At 41.9% G+C, this 22,678-nt stretch overlaps 1 protein-coding gene across 7 annotated transcripts in view; it reads right to left on the bottom strand.

Moving 5' to 3' along the window:
• Window positions 1–18,750: 18,750 nt before the first annotated feature.
• The window catches only part of LOC123732550 (translation initiation factor IF-2-like), a 28,486-nt gene continuing 24,558 nt past the window's right edge, over window positions 18,751–22,678 (bottom strand). For 2 of the 7 annotated variants that reach the window (XM_045711767.1, XM_045711766.1), the window contains 3 exons: window positions 21,046–21,066; window positions 20,786–20,860; window positions 18,751–19,302 (listed from right to left, as the gene is read on the bottom strand). In XM_045711767.1, coding sequence (XP_045567723.1) covers window positions 18,875–19,302; window positions 20,786–20,860; window positions 21,046–21,066 — 524 coding nt within the window. In that variant the 3' untranslated portion in view covers window positions 18,751–18,874. The remainder of the gene's footprint in view (window positions 19,303–20,785; window positions 20,861–21,045; window positions 21,067–22,678) is intronic. The other 5 variants (XM_045711772.1, XM_045711768.1, XM_045711771.1 and 2 more) reach the window with 5 other exon arrangements.

Consider the following 22,678-nt stretch of genomic DNA (forward strand, 5'->3'; position numbering starts at 1 on the left):
ACAACCAGCAACACCTCTCTCTCACCATGTCACCTTGAGGTTGTAGTTAAACACAACCAGCAACACCTCTCTCTCACCATGTCACCTTGAGGTTGTAGTTAAACACAACTAGCAACACCTCTCTCTCACCATGTCACCTTGAGGTTGTAGTTAAACACAACTAGCAACACCTCTCTCTCACCATGTCACCTTGAGGTTGTAGTTAAACACAACCAGCAACACCTCTCTCTCACCATGTCACCTTGAGGTTGTAGTTAAACATAACTAGCAACACCTCTCTCTCACCATGTCACCTTGAGGTTGTAGTTAAACACAACCAGCAACACCTCTCTCCCACCATGTCACCTTGAGGTTGTAGTTAAACACAACTAGCAACACCTCTCTCTCACCATGTCACCTTGAGGTTGTAGTTAAACACAACCAGCAACACCTCTCTCCCACCATGTCACCTTGAGGTTGTAGTTAAACACAACTAGCAACACCTCTCTCTCACCATGTCACCTTGAGGTTGTAGTTAAACACAACTAGCAACACCTCTCTCTCACCATGTCACCTTGAGGTTGAAAGCTGTTAAATGGATTATAACATACTTACTTTTCCCTCTCATCTCATCTCCTCCCTTGGCAATGGTGGATAACATCTATCATCACCACCATAATTACCAGATCCATTGCACACAAAGCCCATTTTCTGGTGGTGGTGATAAAAAACAAGGAAATAACTCCTTTCCGTGGTGTTTAGAGCCCCCACTGACATCCCCACAGGCCAGTTAGTTAGGATATTGTTGATGACAGGTTGACCAAACAAAGAGACTCACATTCATTCATACAACTGAGAGTAACTACTCCATGCTTCACGGTGGGAACCACCGACCAACACTTTTTGGGTTACTACATGGTTCCTTATGAGTTATTTCATAGTTTCTTCACTGCTATTCTACAATGTAGAAATAATACAAATAAAGAAAAACCCTTGAATGAGTAGGTATCCAAACTTTTGACGGTTACTATATATACACATATACAGTATATATACAGTGGGGGAAAAAAGTTTTTGATCCCCTGCATTAAAATGCAAATCATTTTCTAACATTTTTTACATGTGTTTTTCTGGATATTTTTGTTGTTATTCTGTCTCTCACTGTTCAAATAAACCTACCATTAAAATTATAGACTGATCCTTTCTTTACCAGTGGGCAAACGTACAAAATCAGCAGGGGATCAAATACTTTTTTCCCCCACTGTATATATATTAGGAGGGGTTAAGGTGGCGCTAGTGTGAAATGCACGTACGTTCTTTGGCAATTTCAACCTGTTAAAGTCAAAGTCAGCGCTCTGCTATTTTCAAACTGTTGCGCAAGGATTGGTAATTTACCAATCAGCTCGTTTGAGCTCAGATGGGAAACGTTAACGGGATCCAAAGTCTCATTTCAGGCATTTCAGGATATTTAATACCAACCAGAAACTGGTGTTAATGCTATTATGGTATGAATTTGGACAGTAATCAAGGCTGTTGATAAAGCGTTTGTTTGTCTCGTGAAACCGATTGGAAATAAATCTTTATCGACTAAGCTTTATTAAAAGGTCAAGTTTGAGAGGAGTAAAATAGTGAGCTGACATTTGCTGACCTTTTTATATTGTAGGCAGGCCTACATTATTTTAACCATGTAGCTCCGGATTTGGGCGTAAAACCCTCTCCATGATGTAGGCTGCATGTGTCCAGGCCTACATTATTTTAACCATGTAGCTCCGGATTTGGGCGTTAAACCCTCTCCATCATGTAGGCTACATGTGTCCAGGCCCATCATGAAACTAGATATGAGAACCTCAGTGAATACCTCGTATTTAGAAGTTATGACCGTGTAACAATATCTTGTTTTCCGTTTCATATGTTCAAAACACAAGCCCTCCACAGGCTACCCCTTACCCTCAGCTGGTTCAACAGCAATGCCTTGTGTCTTTTCTATACTGGCAGTTTTATGATATTACATTTTACATGTATTAATTGTTGTTGTTAAACAAAAATACTGGTTCCTTGTTTTTCGTTCATAAAACAAATAACTAATTTGAATGATTCACTATCGTGATTCACCACCCGCTTCCCCTAACAACTTGTTTCTTCATCAAAACCTTTCCCTTTTGCGCCAGCACTTCGCCCATCATTCTTGGTTGTGAAAATAGAAAAGTATTTCTGATAAACCCCCCTAACCTACAGCTCCACCAGCAGCGCTGAGATGTACCATCGCATCAGGTTTGTTAAAATAGAGCCAGGGGTCTCAACTTGCTGTTAAGAGTTAGAATAGTACAACACACAAAGAGCCATTTAGAAACGTGGTTGTAAATCAGCAATTTCCCTCCTGTTATGTCACTGACAGTCACTCAATCATCCCACCATGTCAGTTTCAGTCATCAGGAAGTTGGAGAGGAAACAAGCAACCATGCCACCATAATTAGACAGGAAGCCAAAAAACACTCTTCACTATTCAGAAAGGGCGGTATATATTATATTATAGTATTATAGTATTATATTATAGTATTATAGCATTTTATTATATTATAGTTTTATATTATATTACACCACCATGTTGCTACCAGCAGAACCATTTATAAGAGCTTTTATAAGGCTGGCGTATTTTGATAGCTCAAACAAGGAAGTGAAAGACTTGACTGCCAAGCCGTAGTACAGCTGGTCTACCGTGCTCCTGCCACTGACTGCTGTCTTCACCTGTAGCAGTGCTGCGTGGGTAAAATCACTGGTGAAGCCCCCAAACAAAAAATAAGCGATGTTACAACATATGTGTTGTGATAATTTGATAAAACAAAAGTGTGGTTTAGATCTGGAGTGGCTGCACTTTTCGGCGCGTTTCTCTGAAAGAGCGCTCCCGCCATAGAAACGTCCCTTACCTTGATGGCAATGTTTTGGCAGCCCATAAATTGGTGTCTTTTCTCACGAATTAAACCACACAAAAACGTACCAAATTTGCTGAAATGAATTATGTACATACGTGCACGAATTGAATGTGAGATTGTGCTGCACTTTTGGTGCTTTTAACTGAGAGCCATAGACATTCCCAATTACCCTGATTCTAAAACACAAAAGGAGAGTAAGAACTACTACTATCCAGACTAAGAAAAGGGCAGTACAAGTCCCTATAAAACCAGCTACAACTCCCTTTCTACTCACTGACACTAAGCTATCCAGAGAAGCCACCCGCCTGAAGACCGCTACTGCTGAGCAGCATAGTCAGTCAAACCCAGGTTATTTAACACAGAACGGAAATCTGGAATAGATTGCAGACATTTCGCTAGTCAGACAGACGTTATGAAGCTTTGCGCACCTGAAGACCAGCAATCTACAATGAATTGTTTTTGGAAGACAGTATTTATCGCTTTTTCCCACCATGTGTTTGTCTACATTACGGAATCCTCCGTGCTTTCTACAATTACAGTCGTTTTGAATGACACTGTCACACTCCGCTTCTCTGGATCATGCGACGGTATTATCGAATGGAAGCATCGCCATGAGAGTGAATCGGCAGGTGTCAAACACACCACGGTCGCTACACTGCACCAAGGAGATTTCACACCCGGAGTGGGCTTTGAGAACAGGGTTAAACGCGGGTGGTTTGAGTGTCACTGTGGTAAGACTCAAGAAGATGTAAAAGTTGTAGTTTTAGCCCCCATTGTGGCAAACCTGCTTACATTGGATCTAATTTTCAACTCAGCTTCTATGGCTTTACTAAAAAACAAACTGCTGACAGTGAGGTAAACGTCTACTGCAAAAAGGATGGAGACACCGTAATGAATGGCAGGGAATATAATCTATGGCCCTCGGTTTGAGAACTGGGATTCTGGGTCCAACGATGCTTACAGACAGGGACACATTTTCCTCCCCCTCACTGACTTGAGCCTTTCTGATCAGGGGAAATGCATCCTAAACCCTGACAAACAGATAAGAGGAAATCCAGACTATGTCTCTCTCTCTCTCTGGTATCTGAGTAGAGAGACACGACTGTTGCAGCACAGTGTGTGTGTAGTCGGGGCGGATGCATAGTGTGTGTGTAGTCGGGGCGGATGCATAGTGTGTGTGTAGTCGGGGCGGATTCATAGTGTGTGTGTAGTCGGGGCGGATGCATAGTGCGCGTAGCGGCCTTCTGACACTGAGGAAGTGAAAGACTCTCGGCCGCCGAGCCAAAACGAGCTACACCCCAGATAGCAGAGCTGCTCAACGGCTTCACTGGCAGGGTGCTCACAATATGCTCAAAGTCCAACCGTTCTCCTCCTGACCAACACCACTACAGCTGTTAGTCGGAGGCACGCCGCTTTTTCCATCGTCAAACCCTGTGTCCTCCGTTCCCTTTCCTTAAATATCATCATATCAGCATATATACACAATATCATTATATACATTATACTATCGTTATATTTCTGTGGTGCAGAAATCATCTGATAGTTCTGAACACAATCGAATACTTTTTGAAGTTTATTCAAGTAGTTTATTCAAGTAGTTTATTTAAGTAGTTTATTTAAGTAGTTTATTCAAGTAGTTTATTCAAGTAGTTTATTCAAGTAGTTTATTTAAGTAGTTTATTTAAGTAGTTTATTCAAGTAGTTTATTTAAGTAGTACACTATATTTGCCATTTGCAAAATACCTATTAACAGTAATACATACATTGGAATTCTACGTTGTAGCTCTCTCAGATAAAGTACTTAACACACATCGAGGAATACAGTAAAAATACGCCCAGAGTGGTAATATTATAAAAAAAACAGTAGTCATAAATGCTAAAGTATTAAAAACAGCAGTCAGATAAAAGCTATTCTTGAACCTGGTAGTGGAGGTGCTCCTGTCCTTCCTCCACCCAGTCAGCCTGCCCGACCGTCCTGTACCTCCCTCTGGATGGCAGCGGTGGCAGAGTAGAGAGAGAAACCGATGAAGAGTGTGAGTCATGCTGGTAGTGGAGGTGCTCCTGTCCTTCCTCCACCCAGTCAGCCTGCCCGACCGTCCTGTACCTCCCTCTGGATGGCAGCGGTGGCAGAGTAGAGAGAGAAACCGATGAAGAGTGTGAGTCATGCTGGTAGTGGAGGTGCTCCTGTCCTTCCTCCACCCAGTCAGCCTGCCCGACCGTCCTGTACCTCCACCCAGTAGGTTTGTGTTGGCTGTCCATGTCAGGTCGGGACCCACTGGGAAAACACTAGTCGAGTCAACGTTGTTTCCACGTCATTTCAATAATATTACATTGAACCAACTTGGAAAAGACGTTGAATTTACATCTGTACTCAGCGGGCAGAGATGTTTATGGACTGACATTGCCCCCTTTACTCACATGTGCCGAATACAACTGTTGTAGACTTTACTGCGCAATGCTTGTGAAATAAACTTTCCCAATGATGCATAGTTATAATAATACACAATTAAAAAACACAAGAGGAATAAAATAAAATACACAAAAACTGAATTCTATACAAAGGGTACCAGTACCAGACCAATGTGCAGATGTACGAGGTATTTGAGGTAGATACAGTATGACAACACAGGCTGCACAGTAACAAGAAAACAGGCAACAATAGCAGCTAGGTCATGTCTAGTGCTACTTGATGCTTAGAGAAGATGGGCAATAATAGTAATGAGCTTTTTTGGTATTGAAATACTCTGGGTCAGTCTTTAGATCTGCAAGCTACACCCACCTGATGGCCTTCTGGCACTTGATTGAGCGGGCAGCAGAGACCAAGTTTATAAGTCACAAGCACCAATCTGTCTGAAACACGTGTTACTGGAAGAAAACCAGTAAGGGACAACTTCATTAAATACTTAAGGGGTTGTAAGGCCCCGGTTAATAGAAGAATTTGACAAAGTCCCAGAATCTCTGCAAAAGGTTAGTTCTTTATTCAGAGAGCTCTAAAAATCATACAACGCACATAGCCTTTTATACCTCACATTTGGTCATACCGTACCCCTTATAAATGCCCCTCCTCTTGCTATTTACAAGAATGTTCCAACACATACATTGCTTATCATATCCTGCACAATCTACTGCAAGCCTTACGGTTTCTCCCCTCCCTGGGTGGGGAGACCTCCTTCCTGTTATCAGTTTCACTGTTGTCTATCACAAGTTGTCTGTTGACAGTTCCTCTTTTCCTATGCACACACATTAGAGAATTCTAGTCTTATGATTCTAATACATTTCACTCAATTATATAGTGACAGGGTGGAATACTTTAGTCATTATCTTAAACATATAATTTCCTTATCAGTACCCAATTGTATTATTTTGTATATTTTGGTTTTCTGAGTTTTTGAGCACTTATTAAACTGCTCCGTTTATACCAAGTTCGATCTCCTGCGCCTGACTTCCCTGCCACCAGCACGCACTCTTACATATCAACCGGACCTGACTTCACACCCTAATTAAGTTAGTAGGTCTACAGAACTCTATCCCATCAACCAGACCTGGCTTCACACCCTAATTAAGTTAGTATGTTTACAGAACTCTATCCCATCAACCGGACCTGGCAGCACACCCTAATTAAGTTAGTATGTTTACAGAACTCTATCCCATCAACCGGACCTGGTTTCACACCCTAATTAAGTTAGTATGTTTACAGAACTCTATCCCATCAACCGGACCTGGCTTCACACCCTAATTAAGTTAGTATGTTTACAGAACTCTATCCCATCAACCGGACCTGGTTTCACACCCTAATTAAGTTAGTATGTTTATGGAACTCTATCCCATCAACCGGACCTGGTTTCACACCCTAATTAAGTTAGTATGTTTACAGAACTCCATCCCATCAACCGGACCTGGTTTCACACCCTAATTAAGTTAGTATGTTTACAGAACTCTATCCCATCAACCGGACCTGGTTTCACACCCTAATTAAGTTAGTATGTTTATGGAACTCTATCCCATCAACCGGACCTGGTTTCACACCCTAATTAAGTTAGTATGTTTACAGAACTCCATCCCATCAACCGGACCTGGTTTCACACCCTAATTAAGTTAGTATGTTTACAGAACTCTATCCCATCAACCGGACCTGGTTTCACACCCTATTTAAGTTAGTATGTTTATGGAACTCTATCCCATCAACCGGACCTGGTTTCACACCCTATTTAAGTTAGTATGTTTATGGAACTCTATCCCATCAACCGGACCTGGTTTCACACCCTAATTAAGTTAGTATGTTTATGGAACTCTATCCCATCAACCGGACCTGGCTTCACACCCTAATTAAGTTAGTATGTTTATGGAACTCTATCCCATCAACCGGACCTGGTTTCACACCCTAATTAAGTTAGTATGTTTATGGAACTCTATCCCATCAACCGGACCTGGCTTCACACCCTAATTAAGTTAGTATGTTTATGGAACTCCATCCCATCAACCGGACCTGGTTTCACACCCTAATTAAGTTAGTATGTTTATGGAACTCTATCCCATCAACCGGACCTGGCTTCACACCCTAATTAACAAGGATTTACTGTTACATAGGCTGAATACTTTTCAGGTGCATTTTTTATGGATATTGATAGAGTCAAAAGTGTTCTTGGCTTGTGCCAACTCTGTTCTGTGTCTGTGCAGATGTGAATTGGTGGTGCAGCAGGAATGTTTAGTTGAGAGTAGTGCGCTGTCTGGTAAAGAAGGGCCACTAGATGATTGCACAGAGCACTTCCTGCAACACAGAAGCAGTGGTTTTGGACCACGACCACTGGTACGGAGTGCTTTAACACCATCTGTGAAGATACGTGTGATGAAAGACTGAAGTGAGAAACAAGAATGATGCAGCTCATAAATAACAATTAACATAGTAGTTTCTAGTCTTCTTAACTAGGGGTTCATTTAACTATACAGGAATAGATTGTGTCTCAGTGAACACAATTACCAAACACTGCATCAACAGATCTTTACCAAATAACCTGTTAACTTTCACTCTTCCTCATGGACCTGTGACAGGCAGCCCTCAGAGTGATCTCCCCTATCAGATACTCCCCTGTCAGATACTCCCCTGTCAGATACTCCCCTGTCAAATACTCCCTGTCAGATACTCCCCCGTTAGATACTGTGTACAAGACATGAATAACAATTATTTTTAGCTAGCAAATATAGCTACCAAGCATAACTTCACAAACCACAGCTCCTGTACCAGATGATGGTACTCTATATACGGGCTGTGGAACATCACAAACCGCAGCTCCTGTACCAGATGATGGTTCTCTATATACCGGCTGCGGGTCATCAGGACGGGGTGAACCCACATGGAGCGCTGTCGCTGCGTTGATAGATCGCCGCAATAGCCAAGAGTTTCCACAGTTTGAAATTCATGATGGAAATACAGGTATGAAGATGACATCACCATTTACAGTCTAATACACTCCCTCCAAAAATCTAAATATTAGCGGGCAGACATTTAATTCGGTGTCAAGGTGTCAATAATGTTGTCTTTTAAAAAATGTGCCTATTATATGCAAATAAACAATTAAATATATTTTCAGATTTTATACACAGTTTTTTTCTTTGGGCTAGGGGCAGTATTTTGAAGTTTGGATGACAAACGTGTCCAGAGTAAACTGCCTGTTACTCAGGCCCAGAAGCTAGGATATGCATATAATTGGTAGATTTGGATAGAAAACACTCTGAAGTTTCTAAAACTGTTACAATAATGTCTGTGAGTATAACAGAACTGATATGGCAGGCAAAAACCTGAGGAAAATCCATTATTTTTGATGTGAGTAGTTTTCCATTGAAAGCGTGACTGTGTGCATGCTCTTCGTTGTTTATCCTTTCTATTGAATACGCTATTGTCCGGTTTAAATATTATCGATTATTTAGACAATTGACAACCTGAGGATTAATTATAAACATCGTTTGACATGTTTCGACTAACTTTACCGGTACTATTCGGACGTATTCGTCTGCGTGTTTTGAACGCCTTTGAGCCAGTGGATTACTGAACAAAACGCGCCAGCAAACTGAGTTTTTGGGATATAAAGAGGGACTTTATCGAAAAAACAACCATTTATTGTGTAACTGGGACCCTTGTGATTGCAACCAGATGAAGATCTTCAAAGACAAGTGATTTATTTTATTGCTATTTCTGACTTTCGTGACTCCTCTACTTGGTTGGAAAATGTTTGAATGCTTTTGTAAGCGGGGTGCTGTCCTCAGATAATCGCATGGTATGCTTTTGCCGTAAAGCCTTTTTGAAATCTGACACAGTGGCTGGATAAACAAGAAGTTAATCTTTTAACCGATGATTAAAACTTGTATTTTCATGAATGTTTATTATTACTGTTTCTGTATTTTGAATTTGGCACCCTGCAATTTCACCGGATGTTGTCGAGGTGGGACGCTAGCGTCCCAATGATCCGAAAGAAGTTTTAATAATTTAAAAAATCTTCAATGACTATTTACCCGTGAATACATTCATGAAATGGAGAATGGATTCAACTATTTACACATTTAATAATCAGTCCTTCATACAAACTTGCTATGCTGAATTCTTGACTCACAAACGGACATGCTGCCATATGCTGCTAGCAGCCCACAAGCGAGTCACAATTTACCGCTATCTAGTGTAGACAGGCATCACCCTCTATCTAGTGTAGACAGGCATCACCCTCTATCTAGTGTAGACAGGCATCACCCTCTATCTAGTGTGGACCAGGCATCACCCTCTATCTAGTGTAGAGGAGGCATCACCCTCTATCTAGTGTAGACAGGCATCACCCTCTATCTAGTGTAGAGGAGGCATCACCCTCTATCTAGTGGAGACAGGCATCACCCTCTATCTAGTGTAGACCAGGCATCACCCTCTATCTAGTGGAGAGGAGGCATCACCCTCTATCTAGTGGAGACAGGCATCACCCTCTATCTAGTGGAGACAGGCATCACCCTCTATCTAGTGTAGACAGGCATCACCCTCTATCTAGTGTAGACAGGCATCACCCTCTATCTAGTGTAGACAGGCATCACCCTCTATCTAGTGTAGACAGGCATCACCCTCTATCTAGTGGAGACAGGCATCACCCTCTATCTAGTGTAGAGGAGGCATCACCCTCTATCTAGTGTAGACCAGGCATCACCCTCTATCTAGTGTAGACAGGCATCACCCTCTATCTAGTGGAGACAGGCATCACCCTCTATCTAGTGTAGACAGGCATCACCCTCTATCTAGTGTAGAGGAGGCATCACCCTCTATCTAGTGGAGACAGGCATCACCCTCTATCTAGTGTAGACAGGCATCACCCTCTATCTAGTGTAGACCAGGCATCACCCTCTATCTAGTGTAGACAGGCATCACCCTCTATCTAGTGTGGACCAGGCATCACACTCTATCTAGTGTAGACAGGCATCACCCTCTATCTAGTGTAGACCAGGCATCACCCTCTATCTAGTGTAGACAGGCATCACCCTCTATCTAGTGTAGACAGGCATCACCCTCTATCTAGTGGAGACAGGCATCACCCTCTATCTAGTGTAGACAGGCATCACCCTCTATCTAGTGTAGACCAGGCATCACCCTCTATCTAGTGTAGAGGAGGCATCACCCTCTATCTAGTGGAGACAGGCATCACCCTCTATCTAGTGTAGACCAGGCATCACCCTCTATCTAGTGTAGACAGGCATCACCCTCTATCTAGTGTAGACCAGGCATCACCCTCTATCTAGTGTAGACCAGGCATCACCCTCTATCTAGTGTAGACAGGCATCACCCTCTATCTAGTGGAGACAGGCATCACCCTCTATCTAGTGTAGACCAGGCATCACCTTCTATCTAGTGTAGACAGGCATCACCCTCTATCTAGTGGAGACCAGGCATCACCCTCTATCTAGTGTAGACCAGGCATCACCCTCTATCTAGTGTAGACAGGCATCACCCTCTATCTAGTGTAGAGGAGGCATCACCCTCTATCTAGTGGAGACAGGCATCACCCTCTATCTAGTGGAGACAGGCATCACCCTCTATCTAGTGTAGACAGGCATCACCCTCTATCTAGTGTAGACCAGGCATCACCCTCTATCTAGTGTAGACAGGCATCACCCTCTATCTAGTGGAGACAGGCATCACCCTCTATCTAGTGTAGACAGGCATCACCCTCTATCTAGTGTAGACCAGGCATCACCCTCTATCTAGTGTAGACAGGCATCACCCTCTATCTAGTGGAGACAGGCATCACCCTCTATCTAGTGGAGACAGGCATCACCCTCTATCTAGTGTAGACCAGGCATCACCCTCTATCTAGTGTAGACCAGGCATCACCCTCTATCTAGTGTAGAGGAGGCATCACCCTCTATCTAGTGGAGACAGGCATCACCCTCTATCTAGTGTAGACCAGGCATCACCCTCTATCTAGTGGAGACAGGCATCACCCTCTATCTAGTGGAGACAGGCATCACCCTCTATCTAGTGTAGACCAGGCATCACCCTCTATCTAGTGTAGACAGGCATCACCCTCTATCTAGTGGAGACAGGCATCACCCTCTATCTAGTGTAGACCAGGCATCACCCTCTATCTAGTGGAGACAGGCATCACCCTCTATCTAGTGGAGACAGGCATCACCCTCTATCTAGTGTAGACCAGGCATCACCCTCTATCTAGTGTAGAGGAGGCATCACCCTCTATCTAGTGTAGACAGGCATCACCCTCTATCTAGTGGAGACAGGCATCACCCTCTATCTAGTGGAGACAGGCATCACCCTCTATCTAGTGTAGACAGGCATCACCCTCTATCTAGTGTAGACCAGGCATCACCCTCTATCTAGTGTAGACAGGCATCACCCTCTATCTAGTGGAGACAGGCATCACCCTCTATCTAGTGTAGACCAGGCATCACCCTCTATCTAGTGGAGACAGGCATCACCCTCTATCTAGTGTAGACCAGGCATCACCCTCTATCTAGTGTAGAGGAGGCATCACCCTCTATCTAGTGTAGACAGGCATCACCCTCTATCTAGTGGAGACAGGCATCACCCTCTATCTAGTGGAGACAGGCATCACCCTCTATCTAGTGTAGACAGGCATCACCCTCTATCTAGTGTAGACCAGGCATCACCCTCTATCTAGTGTAGACAGGCATCACCCTCTATCTAGTGTAGAGGAGGCATCACCCTCTATCTAGTGTAGACCAGGCATCACCCTCTATCTAGTGTAGAGGAGGCATCACCCTCTATCTAGTGTAGACCAGGCATCACCCTCTATCTAGTGTAGACAGGCATCACCCTCTATCTAGTGTAGACAGGCATCACCCTCTATCTAGTGTAGACCAGGCATCACCCTCTATCTAGTGTAGACAGGCATCACCCTCTATCTAGTGTAGACCAGGCATCACCCTCTATCTAGTGTAGACAGGCATCACCCTCTATCTAGTGTAGACCAGGCATCACCTTCTATCTAGTGTAGACCAGGCATCACCCTCTATCTAGTGGAGACCAGGCATCACCCTCTATCTAGTGGAGACAGGCATCACCCTCTATCTAGTGTAGACAGGCATCACCCTCTATCTAGTGTAGACAGGCATCACCCTCTATCTAGTGGGGACAGGCATCACCCTCTATCTAGTGTAGACCAGGCATCACCCTCTATCTAGTGTAGACAGGCATCACCCTCTATCTAGTGTAGACAGGCATCACCCTCTATCTAGTGTAGACAGGCATCACCCTCTATCTAGTGGAGACAGGCATCACCCTCTATCTAGTGTAGACAGGCATCACCCTCTATCTAGTGTAGACAGGCATCACCCTCTATCTAGTGTAGACAGGCATCACCCTCTATCTAGTGGGGACAGGCATCACCCTCTATCTAGTGGAGACAGGCATCACCCTCTATCTAGTGTAGACCAGGCATCACCCTCTTCGACTCTCCGGTTGAAAACTCAACACCAGACTCTTTGCTGATTCCTGCCGTCAGTCGTTACTATGGTGATTTATAATGCCAGCTGACAACAGCTCAAATAAACCTTGTTGATGATCAAAATACTAAATGTAGAGATGTTTTTATGTTAAATGAACATGGTTAGTATTAGTGGATTAAATACATCAAGGCCTACTGCTTGGAACTGGATATACTGACGGGTTATTTTATTATTGACCCCGTAGCATTTGATTTAAAAACCATGTCAGTTATCCAATAGTAATACATGCATCAATCCACTGAACCTGTTGACCAATCATCATCAATCCACAGAACCTGTTGACCAATCATCATCAATCCACTGAACCTGATTACCAATCATCATCAATCCACTGAACCTGTTGACCAATCATCATCAATCCACTGAACCTGTTGACCAATCATCATCAATCCACTGAACCTGTTGACCAATCATCATCAATCCACTGAACCTGTTGACCAATCATCATCAATCCACTGAACCTGTTGACCAATCATCATCAATCCACTGAACCTAAGGTTGGCCTATCCATCATCCGCCCTCTGAACCTGTTGGCCTATCCATCAATTTCCTTGCTGCTTATAGTCCTTGTGTAATATATATAACTGGGTCAGCAGGTCATTACCTGCTGCTTATAGCACCTGTCTCCATAGCTCTATATAACAGACTGATGACCTGTCTCCATAGCTCTATATAACAGACTGATGACCTGTCTCCATAGCTCTATATAACAGACTGATGACCTGTCTCCATAGCTCTATATAACAGACTGATGACCTGTCTCCATAGCTCTATATAACAGACTGATGACCTGTCTCCATAGCTCTATATAACAGACTGATGACCTGTCTCCATAGCTCTATATAACAGACTGATGACCTGTCTCCATAGCTCTATATAACAGACTGATGACCTGTCTCCATAGCTCTATATAACAGACTGATGACCTGTCTCCATAGCTCTATATAACAGACTGATGACCTGTCTCCATAGCTCTATATAACAGACTGATGACCTGTCTCCATAGCTCTATATAACAGACTGATGACCTGTCTCCATAGCTCTATATAACAGACTGATGACCTGTCTCCATAGCTCTATATAACAGACTGATGACCTGTCTCCATAGCTCTATATAACAGACTGATGACCTGTCTCCATACCTGTCTCTACCACAGGTCACCAAGGAAACAGTAAGGTACCACTACCTACTGACATTCAATAATGTTAAAATATTCCACTGGAGTCACGTTCTCACACAATGATGTCCTAGTTTATTAAAACAAGAAATCATCAATACATGGAAAATACCATTCAACTGCATATACATGATCAATATATAACATACAGTGGGTCTGGAATTATTGACACCCTTGATAAAGATAATGACTGTATAAAATACATCAATATATAATATACAGTAGGTCTGGAATTATTGACACCCTTGATAAAGATAATAATGACTGTATAAAATACATAAATATATAATATACAGTAGGTCTGGAATTATTGACACCCTTCATAAATATGAGCAATTATGACTAAAATAAATAATTTAAATACTGAGCTCTATCATCTGCTCAACAACATGTGTCAATTATACACTGCTCAAAAAAATAAAGGGAACACTAAAATAACACATCCTAGATCTGAATTAATGAAGTAATCTTATTAAATACTTTTTTCTTTACATAGTTGAATGTGCTGACAACAAAATCACACAAAAAAAATTATGGAAATCCAATTTAACAAACCAATGGAGTTCTGGATTTGGAGTCACACTCAAAATTAAAGTGGAAAACCACACTACAGGCTGATCCAACTTTGATGTAATGTCCTTAAAACTAGTCAAAATGAGGCTCAGTAGTGTGTGTGGCCTCCACGTGCCTGTATGACCTGCCTACAATGCCTGGGCATGCTCCTGATGAGGTGGCAGATGGTCTCCTGAGGGATCTCCTCCCAGACCTGGACTAAAGCATCCGCCAACTCCTGGACAGTCTGTGGTGCAACGTGGCGTTGGTGGATGGAGCGAGACATGATGTCCCAGATGTGCTCAATTGGATTCAGGTCTGGGGAACGGGCGGGCCAGTCCATAGCATCAATGCCTTCCTCTTGCAGGAACTGCTGACACACTCCAGCCACATGAGGTCTAGCATTGCCTTGCATTAGGAGGAACCCAGGGCCAACCGCACCAGCATATGGTCTCACAAGGGGTCTGAGGATCTCATCTCGGTACCTAATGGCAGTCAGGCTACCTCTGGCGAGCACATGGAGGGCTGTGCGGCCCCCCAAAGAAATGCCACCCCACACCATGAATGACCCACCGCCAAACCGGTCATGCTGGAGGATGTTGCAGGCAGCAGAACGTTCTCCACGCCGTCTCCAGACTATCACGTCTGTCACGTGCTCAGTGTGAACCTGCTTTCATCTGTGAAGAGCACAGGGTGCCAGTGGCAAATTTGTCAATCTTAGTGTTCTCTGGCAAATGCCAAACATCCTGCACGGTGTTGGGCTGTAAGCACAACCCCCACCTGTGGACGTCGGGCCCTCATACCACCCTCATGGAGTCTGTTTCTGACCGTTTGAGCAGACACATGCACATTTGTGGCCTGCTGGAGGTCATTTTGCAGGGCTCTGGCAGTGCTCCTCCTGCTCCTCCTAGCACAAAGGCGGCGGTAGCGGTCCTGCTGCTGGGTTGTTGCCCTCCTACGGCCTCCTCCACGTCTCCTGATGTACTGGCCTGTCTCCTGGTAGCGCCTCCATGCTTTGGACACTACGCTGACAGACACAGCAAACCGTCTTGCCACAGCTCGCATTGATGTGCCAGCCTGGATGAGCTGCACTACCTGAGCCACTTGTGTGGGTTGTAGACTCCGTCTCATGCTACCATTAGAGTGAAAGCACCGCCAGCATTCAAAAGTGACCAAAACATCAGCCAGGAAGCATAGGAACTGAGAAGTGGTCTGTGGTTACCACCTGCAGAACCACTCCTTTATTGGGGGTGTCTTGCTAATTGCCTATAATTTCCACCTGTTGTCTATTCCATTTGCACAACAGCTTGTGAAATTTATTGTCAATCAGTGTTGCTTCCTAAGTGGACAGTTTGATTTCACAGAAGTGTGACTGACTTGGAGTTACATTGTGTTGTTTAAGTGTTCCCTTTATTTTTTGAGCAGTGTATTATTTTATACCAATACAATTGAGCTGAGAAAAATGTTTTGTTTAACACGTAATATTTATTTTCCCAAAAAGGTAGGGGTCTAAATTATTGACCACCCTAAAGATTCTAATAATTAAAGTAGTCAAAAGTATTTGGTCCCATTCATGCAATGACTACATTTAGATTCTGAAGCTTTAGGGGTGTACTTTTTTTTTAAAGAAACATTACAAAAAATGTATATTTCTGAGCAATTGTATTAGTTTAAAATAATATATTTTACAATTTATTTTGAGCATAGAATCGGTCACTATTTTATTTAATATAGTCATTATTGCTAATCTTTAACAAGGATGTCAATAATTTCTGACCCCTCTGTATATTCAAGGTGAATACAAAAAAAAGTAGAGACAAAATAAACACTTTAAAAGTTAAATAAAAACAGGCACATTGACATGAAGCTAAAATATAAACATTTCAACAAATGTTTTTATCAGTCTTGTTCACAGGAGGCTGCTGAGGGGAGGAGCCTCATTATAACGTCTGGAACGGAGCCAATGGAACGGCATCAAACATGGAAACCATGGAAACCACATGTTTGATGTATTTGATACCATTCCACTGATTCCTCTTCAGCCATTACCACGAGCCCCTCCTCCCTAATTAAGGTGCCACCAGCCTCCTGTGGTCCTGTTGATATACCTGTGATTATCAGGTACTGGACATAAGAGGGTCTGTAACAGATTCTAACAGGAGACCTTAGTCCATCGTTCCATTCAATTCAACACTATCAATTCCTGAGGGGGATTAGAAAGACATTGTTTATGGGGAACACATATATAGAATAACCAGGAAATGGATATAAACCCATAATACAAACATGGGTAGTAAAACTTCAAAAAGTAAAGAACTAACTACTGGAAGTGGATTATAGAGTAGTGACCAACACGTTGATCAGAGGACTCTGTCTCACCAAGATTCATATCACTCAGTTATATACTCAGTTATATCCCTCCTAACTTTGTTAGGAGGGATAGGTCTCTATAGAAAGTTACTGTCTCTCTATAGTAACTCAGCTCTATAGTTATAGTCTCTCTATAGTAACTCAGCTCTATAGTTATAGTCTCTCTATAGTAACTCAGCTCTATAGTTATAGTCTCTCTATAGTAACTCAGCTCTATAGTTATAGTCTCTCTATAGTAACTCAGCTCTATAGTTATAGTCTCTCTATAGTAACTCAGCTCTATAGTTATAGTCTCTCTATAGTAACTCAGCTCTATAGTTATAGTCTCTCTATAGTAACTCAGCTCTATAGTTATAGTCTCTCTATAGTAACTCAGCTCTATAGTTATAGTCTCTCTATAGTAACTCAGCTCTATAGTTATAGTCTCTCTATAGTAACTCAGCTCTATAGTTATAGTCTCTCTATAGTAACTCAGCTCTATAGTTATAGTCTCTCTATAGTAACTCAGCTCTATAGTTATAGTCTCTCTATAGTAACTCAGCTCTATAGTTATAGTCTCTCTATAGTAACTCAGCTCTATAGTTATAGTCTCTCTATAGTAACTCAGCTCTATAGTTATAGTCTCTCTATAGTAACTCAGCTCTATAGTTATAGTCTCTCTATAGTAACTCAGCTCTATAGTTATAGTCTCTCTATAGTAACTCAGCTCTATAGTTATAGTCTCTCTATAGTAACTCAGCTCTATAGTTATAGTCTCTCTATAGTTATAGTCTCTCTATAGTAACTCAGCTCTATAGTTATAGTCTCTCTATAGTAACTCAGCTCTATAGTTATAGTCTCTCTATAGTAACTCAGCTCTATAGTTATAGTCTCTCTATAGTAACTCAGCTCTATAGTTATAGTCTCTCTATAGTAACTCAGCTCTATAGTTATAGTCTCTCTATAGTTATAGTCTCTCTATAGTAACTCAGCTCTATAGTTATAGTCTCTCTATAGTAACTCAGCTCTATAGTTATAGTCTCTCTATAGTAACTCAGCTCTATAGTTATAGTCTCTCTATAGTAACTCAGCTCTATAGTTATAGTCTCTCTATAGTAACTCAGCTCTATAGTTATAGTCTCTCTATAGTAACTCAGCTCTATAGTTATAGTCTCTCTATAGTAACTCAGCTCTATAGTTATAGTCTCTCTATAGTAACTCAGCTCTATAGTTATAGTCTCTCTATAGTAACTCAGCTCTATAGTTATAGTCTCTCTATAGTAACTCAGCTCTATAGTTATAGTCTCTCTATAGTAACTCAGCTCTATAGTTATAGTCTCTCTATAGTAACTCAGCTCTATAGTTATAGTCTCTCTATAGTAACTCAGCTCTATAGTTATAGTCTCTATAGTAACTCAGCTCTATAGTTACTGTCTCTCTATAGTAACTCAGCTCTATAGTTATAGTCTCTCTATAGTAACTCAGCTCTATAGTTATAGTCTCTCTATAGTAACTCAGCTCTATAGTTATAGACTCTCTATAGTAACTCAGCTCTATAGTTATAGTCTCTCTATAGTAACTCAGCTCTATAGTTATAGTCTCTCTATAGTAACTCAGCTCTATAGTTATAGTCTCTCTATAGTAACTCAGCTCTATAGTTATAGTCTCTCTATAGTAACTCAGCTCTATAGTTATAGTCTCTCTATAGTAACTCAGCTCTATAGTTATAGTCTCTCTATAGTAACTCAGCTCTATAGTTATAGTCTCTCTATAGTAACTCAGCTCTATAGTTATAGTCTCTCTATAGTAACTCAGCTCTATAGTTATAGTCTCTCTATAGTAACTCAGCTCTATAGTTATAGTCTCTCTATAGTAACCCTATAGCACATAGTTAAATTCTGTAGTAACTCTTCCTCCCCTCTCCAGCTCATCCAGATCATCCTTCTGTGGTCCAGGACCCAGTAAAGGCTTCATCTCCATCTCCTTCTCTGGACCAGACTTCCTCCCTGAAGGTATTGTCTCTCTATAGTTAAATTCTGTAGTATCTCTTCCTCCCCTCTCCAGATCATACAGATCTTCCTTCTGTGGTCCAGCAGCCAGTAAAGGCTTCATCTCAGGAGCAGACTTCCTCCCTGGTAAAGACTCCATCTCAGGAGCAGACTTCCTCCCTGGTAAAGACTCCATCTCAGGAGCAGACTTCCTCCCTGGTAAAGACTCCATCTCAGGAGCAGACTTCCTCCCTGGACCAGGACCAGACTTCCTCCCTGGTAAAGACTCCATCTCCACCCCTTCAATCCCCTCAGACTCTATTAAAGACAGAGAGAGATAATAAACTGACCAGACAGAGAGAGAGACAGATAGAGATAATAAACTGACCAGACAGAGAGAGAGACAGATAGAGATAATAAACTGACCAGACAGAGAGAGAGACAGATAGAGATAATAAACTGACCAGACAGAGAGAGAGACAGATAGAGATAATAAACTGACCAGACAGAGAGAGACAGATAGAGATAATAAACTGACCAGACAGAGAGAGAGACAGATAGAGATAATAAACTGACCAGACAGAGAGAGAGAGATAATAAACTGACCAGACAGAGAGAGAGACAGATAGAGATAATAAACTGACCAGACAGAGAGAGAGAGATAATAAACTGACCAGACAGAGAGAGAGACAGATAGAGATAATAAACTGACCAGACAGAGAGAGACAGATAGAGATAATAAACTGACCAGACAGAGAGAGAGACAGATAGAGATAATAAACTGACCAGACAGAGAGAGAGACAGATAGAGATAATAAACTGACCAGACAGAGAGAGAGACAGATAGAGATAATAAACTGACCAGACAGAGAGAGAGAGATAATAAACTGACCAGACAGAGAGAGAGACAGATAGAGATAATAAACTGACCAGACAGAGAGAGAGACAGATAGAGATAATAAACTGACCAGACAGAGAGAGAGACAGATAGAGATAATAAACTGACCAGACAGAGAGAGAGACAGATAGAGATAATAAACTGACCAGACAGAGAGAGAGACAGATAGAGATAATAAACTGACCAGACAGAGAGAGAGACAGATATAGATAATAAACTGACCAGACAGAGAGAGAGACAGATAGAGATAATAAACTGACCAGACAGAGAGAGACAGATAGAGATAATAAACTGACCAGACAGAGAGAGAGACAGATAGAGATAATAAACTGACCAGACAGAGAGAGAGAGACAGATAGAGATAATAAACTGACCAGACAGAGAGAGAGACAGATAGAGATAATAAACTGACCAGACAGAGAGAGAGACAGATAGAGATAATAAACTGACCAGACAGAGAGAGAGACAGATAGAGATAATAAACTGACCAGACAGAGAGAGAGAGACAGATAGAGATAATAAACTGACCAGACAGAGAGACAGAGATAATAAACTGACCAGACAGAGAGAGAGACAGATAGAGATAATAAACTGACCAGAGAGAGAGAGAGACAGATAGAGATAATAAACTGACCAGACAGAGAGAGAGACAGATAGAGATAATAAACTGACCAGACAGAGAGAGAGACAGATAGAGATAATAAACTGACCAGACAGAGAGAGAGACAGATAGAGATAATAAACTGACCAGACAGAGAGAGAGACAGATAGAGATAATAAACTGACCAGACAGAGAGAGAGACAGATAGAGATAATAAACTGACCAGACAGAGAGAGAGACAGATAGAGATAATAAACTGACCAGTAATTCTAGGAAACATTAGAATCATAAAGACTGATTACTTTGGGAAGGAGTCTGTGTTTTCTGTTGACCACCTGGAGAGGTGGAGAGGGATTGGTTGGTTTCTTCAGCTTTCCCTGAGGACAAGAACAGATAGTCAGAACCCACATGTTGGTGAGCAAACCTTAAAAACATGACAATGCAGACACAGACGCATGTGAACACACACACACACACACACACACACACACACACACACACACACACACACACACACACACACACACACACACACACACACACACACACACACACTACTTACTCAGCTTTTCTTTGAGTTCATCTGTAAAATTAAATAAAGATAGTGAGATAGTGATAATTAAATAATCATTGAATCATGAGATGTATACACTACATGACCAAAAGTATGTGGACACCTGCTATTATCTAACATTAGGTAGATACACTACATGACCAAAAGTATGTGGACACCTGCTCATTGAACATTTAATTCCAAAATCATGGGCATTAATATGGAGTTGGTCCCCCTTTGCTGCTATAACAGCCTCCACTATTCTGGGAAGGCTTTCCACTAGATGATGGAACATTGCTGTGGGGACTTGCTTCCATTCAGCCACAAGAGCATTAGTGAGGTCTCCCTCTCTCTCTTCTCTCAGAGGACCTGAGCCCTAGGACCATGCCTCAGGACAATCTGGCCTGATGACTCCTTGCTCTCCCCAGTCCACCTGGTTGTGCTGCTGCTCCAGTTTCAACTGTTCTGCCTGCGGCTATGGAACCCTGATCTGTTCACCGGACATGCTCCCGGTCCCAGACCTGCTGGTTTCAACTCTCTAGAGACAGCAGGAGCGGTAGAGATACTCTGAATGATCAGCTATGAAAAGCCAACTGACATTTACTCCTGAGGTGCTGACCTGTTGCACCCTCGACAACCACTGTGATTATTATTATTTGACCCTGTTGGTCATCTATGAACATTTGAACATCTTGGCCATGTTCTGTTATAATCTCCACCGGCACAGCCAGAAGAGGACTGGCCACCCCTCATAGCCTGGTTCCTCTCTAGGTTTCTTCCTAGGTTCTGGCCATTCTATGGAGTTTTTCCTAGCCACCGTACTTCTACACCTGCATTGCTTGCTGTTTGGGGTTTTAGGCTGGGTTTCTGTACAGCACTTTGAGATATCAGCTGATGTAAAAGGGCTTCATAAATACATTTGATTGATCGATTGATGCTGGGAGATTAGGCCTGGCTCGCAGTCGGCGTTCCAATTCATTCCAAAGGTGTTCGATGGGGTTGAGGTCAGGGCTCTGTGCAGGCCAGTCAAGTTGATAATCCAAGATGGCAGTCAGACGTCTTTGTCCTGTCGTGTCCCTTGTAATTATCTTTTTATATCTTTTTCTTCGCATATCTTTTTAAAAATATTTTCCTAAACCTCAACATCTAAATACTCTCCTGCAACCAGCCTGTGGGGTGGATCTGTTTTCCTAAAGTATTTCTATTTACCTCGGATCTGGAATCCCTCAACTGAAGCCAGCTAATGTATTTCATTGATGTAAGTGAAAACGTTTGCCTTAATAAATATATACACTATATATTACAGTGGTTAACTACACTATATATTACACTGATTAACTACACTATATATTACACTGATTAACTACACTATATATTACACTGGTTAACTACACTATATATTACAGTGGTTAACTACACTATATATTACACTGATTAACTACACTATATATTACACTGATTAACTACACTATATATTACACTGGTTAACTACACTATATATTAACTACACTATATATTACACTATATATTACACTGGTTAACTACACTATATATTACACTGGTTAACTACACTATATATTAACTACACTATATATTACACTGATTAACTACACTATATATTACACTATATATTACACTGATT

Source organism: Salmo salar, unplaced genomic scaffold, assembly GCF_905237065.1.
Source record: "Salmo salar unplaced genomic scaffold, Ssal_v3.1, whole genome shotgun sequence".
Classification (NCBI taxonomy): Eukaryota; Metazoa; Chordata; class Actinopteri; order Salmoniformes; family Salmonidae; genus Salmo; species Salmo salar.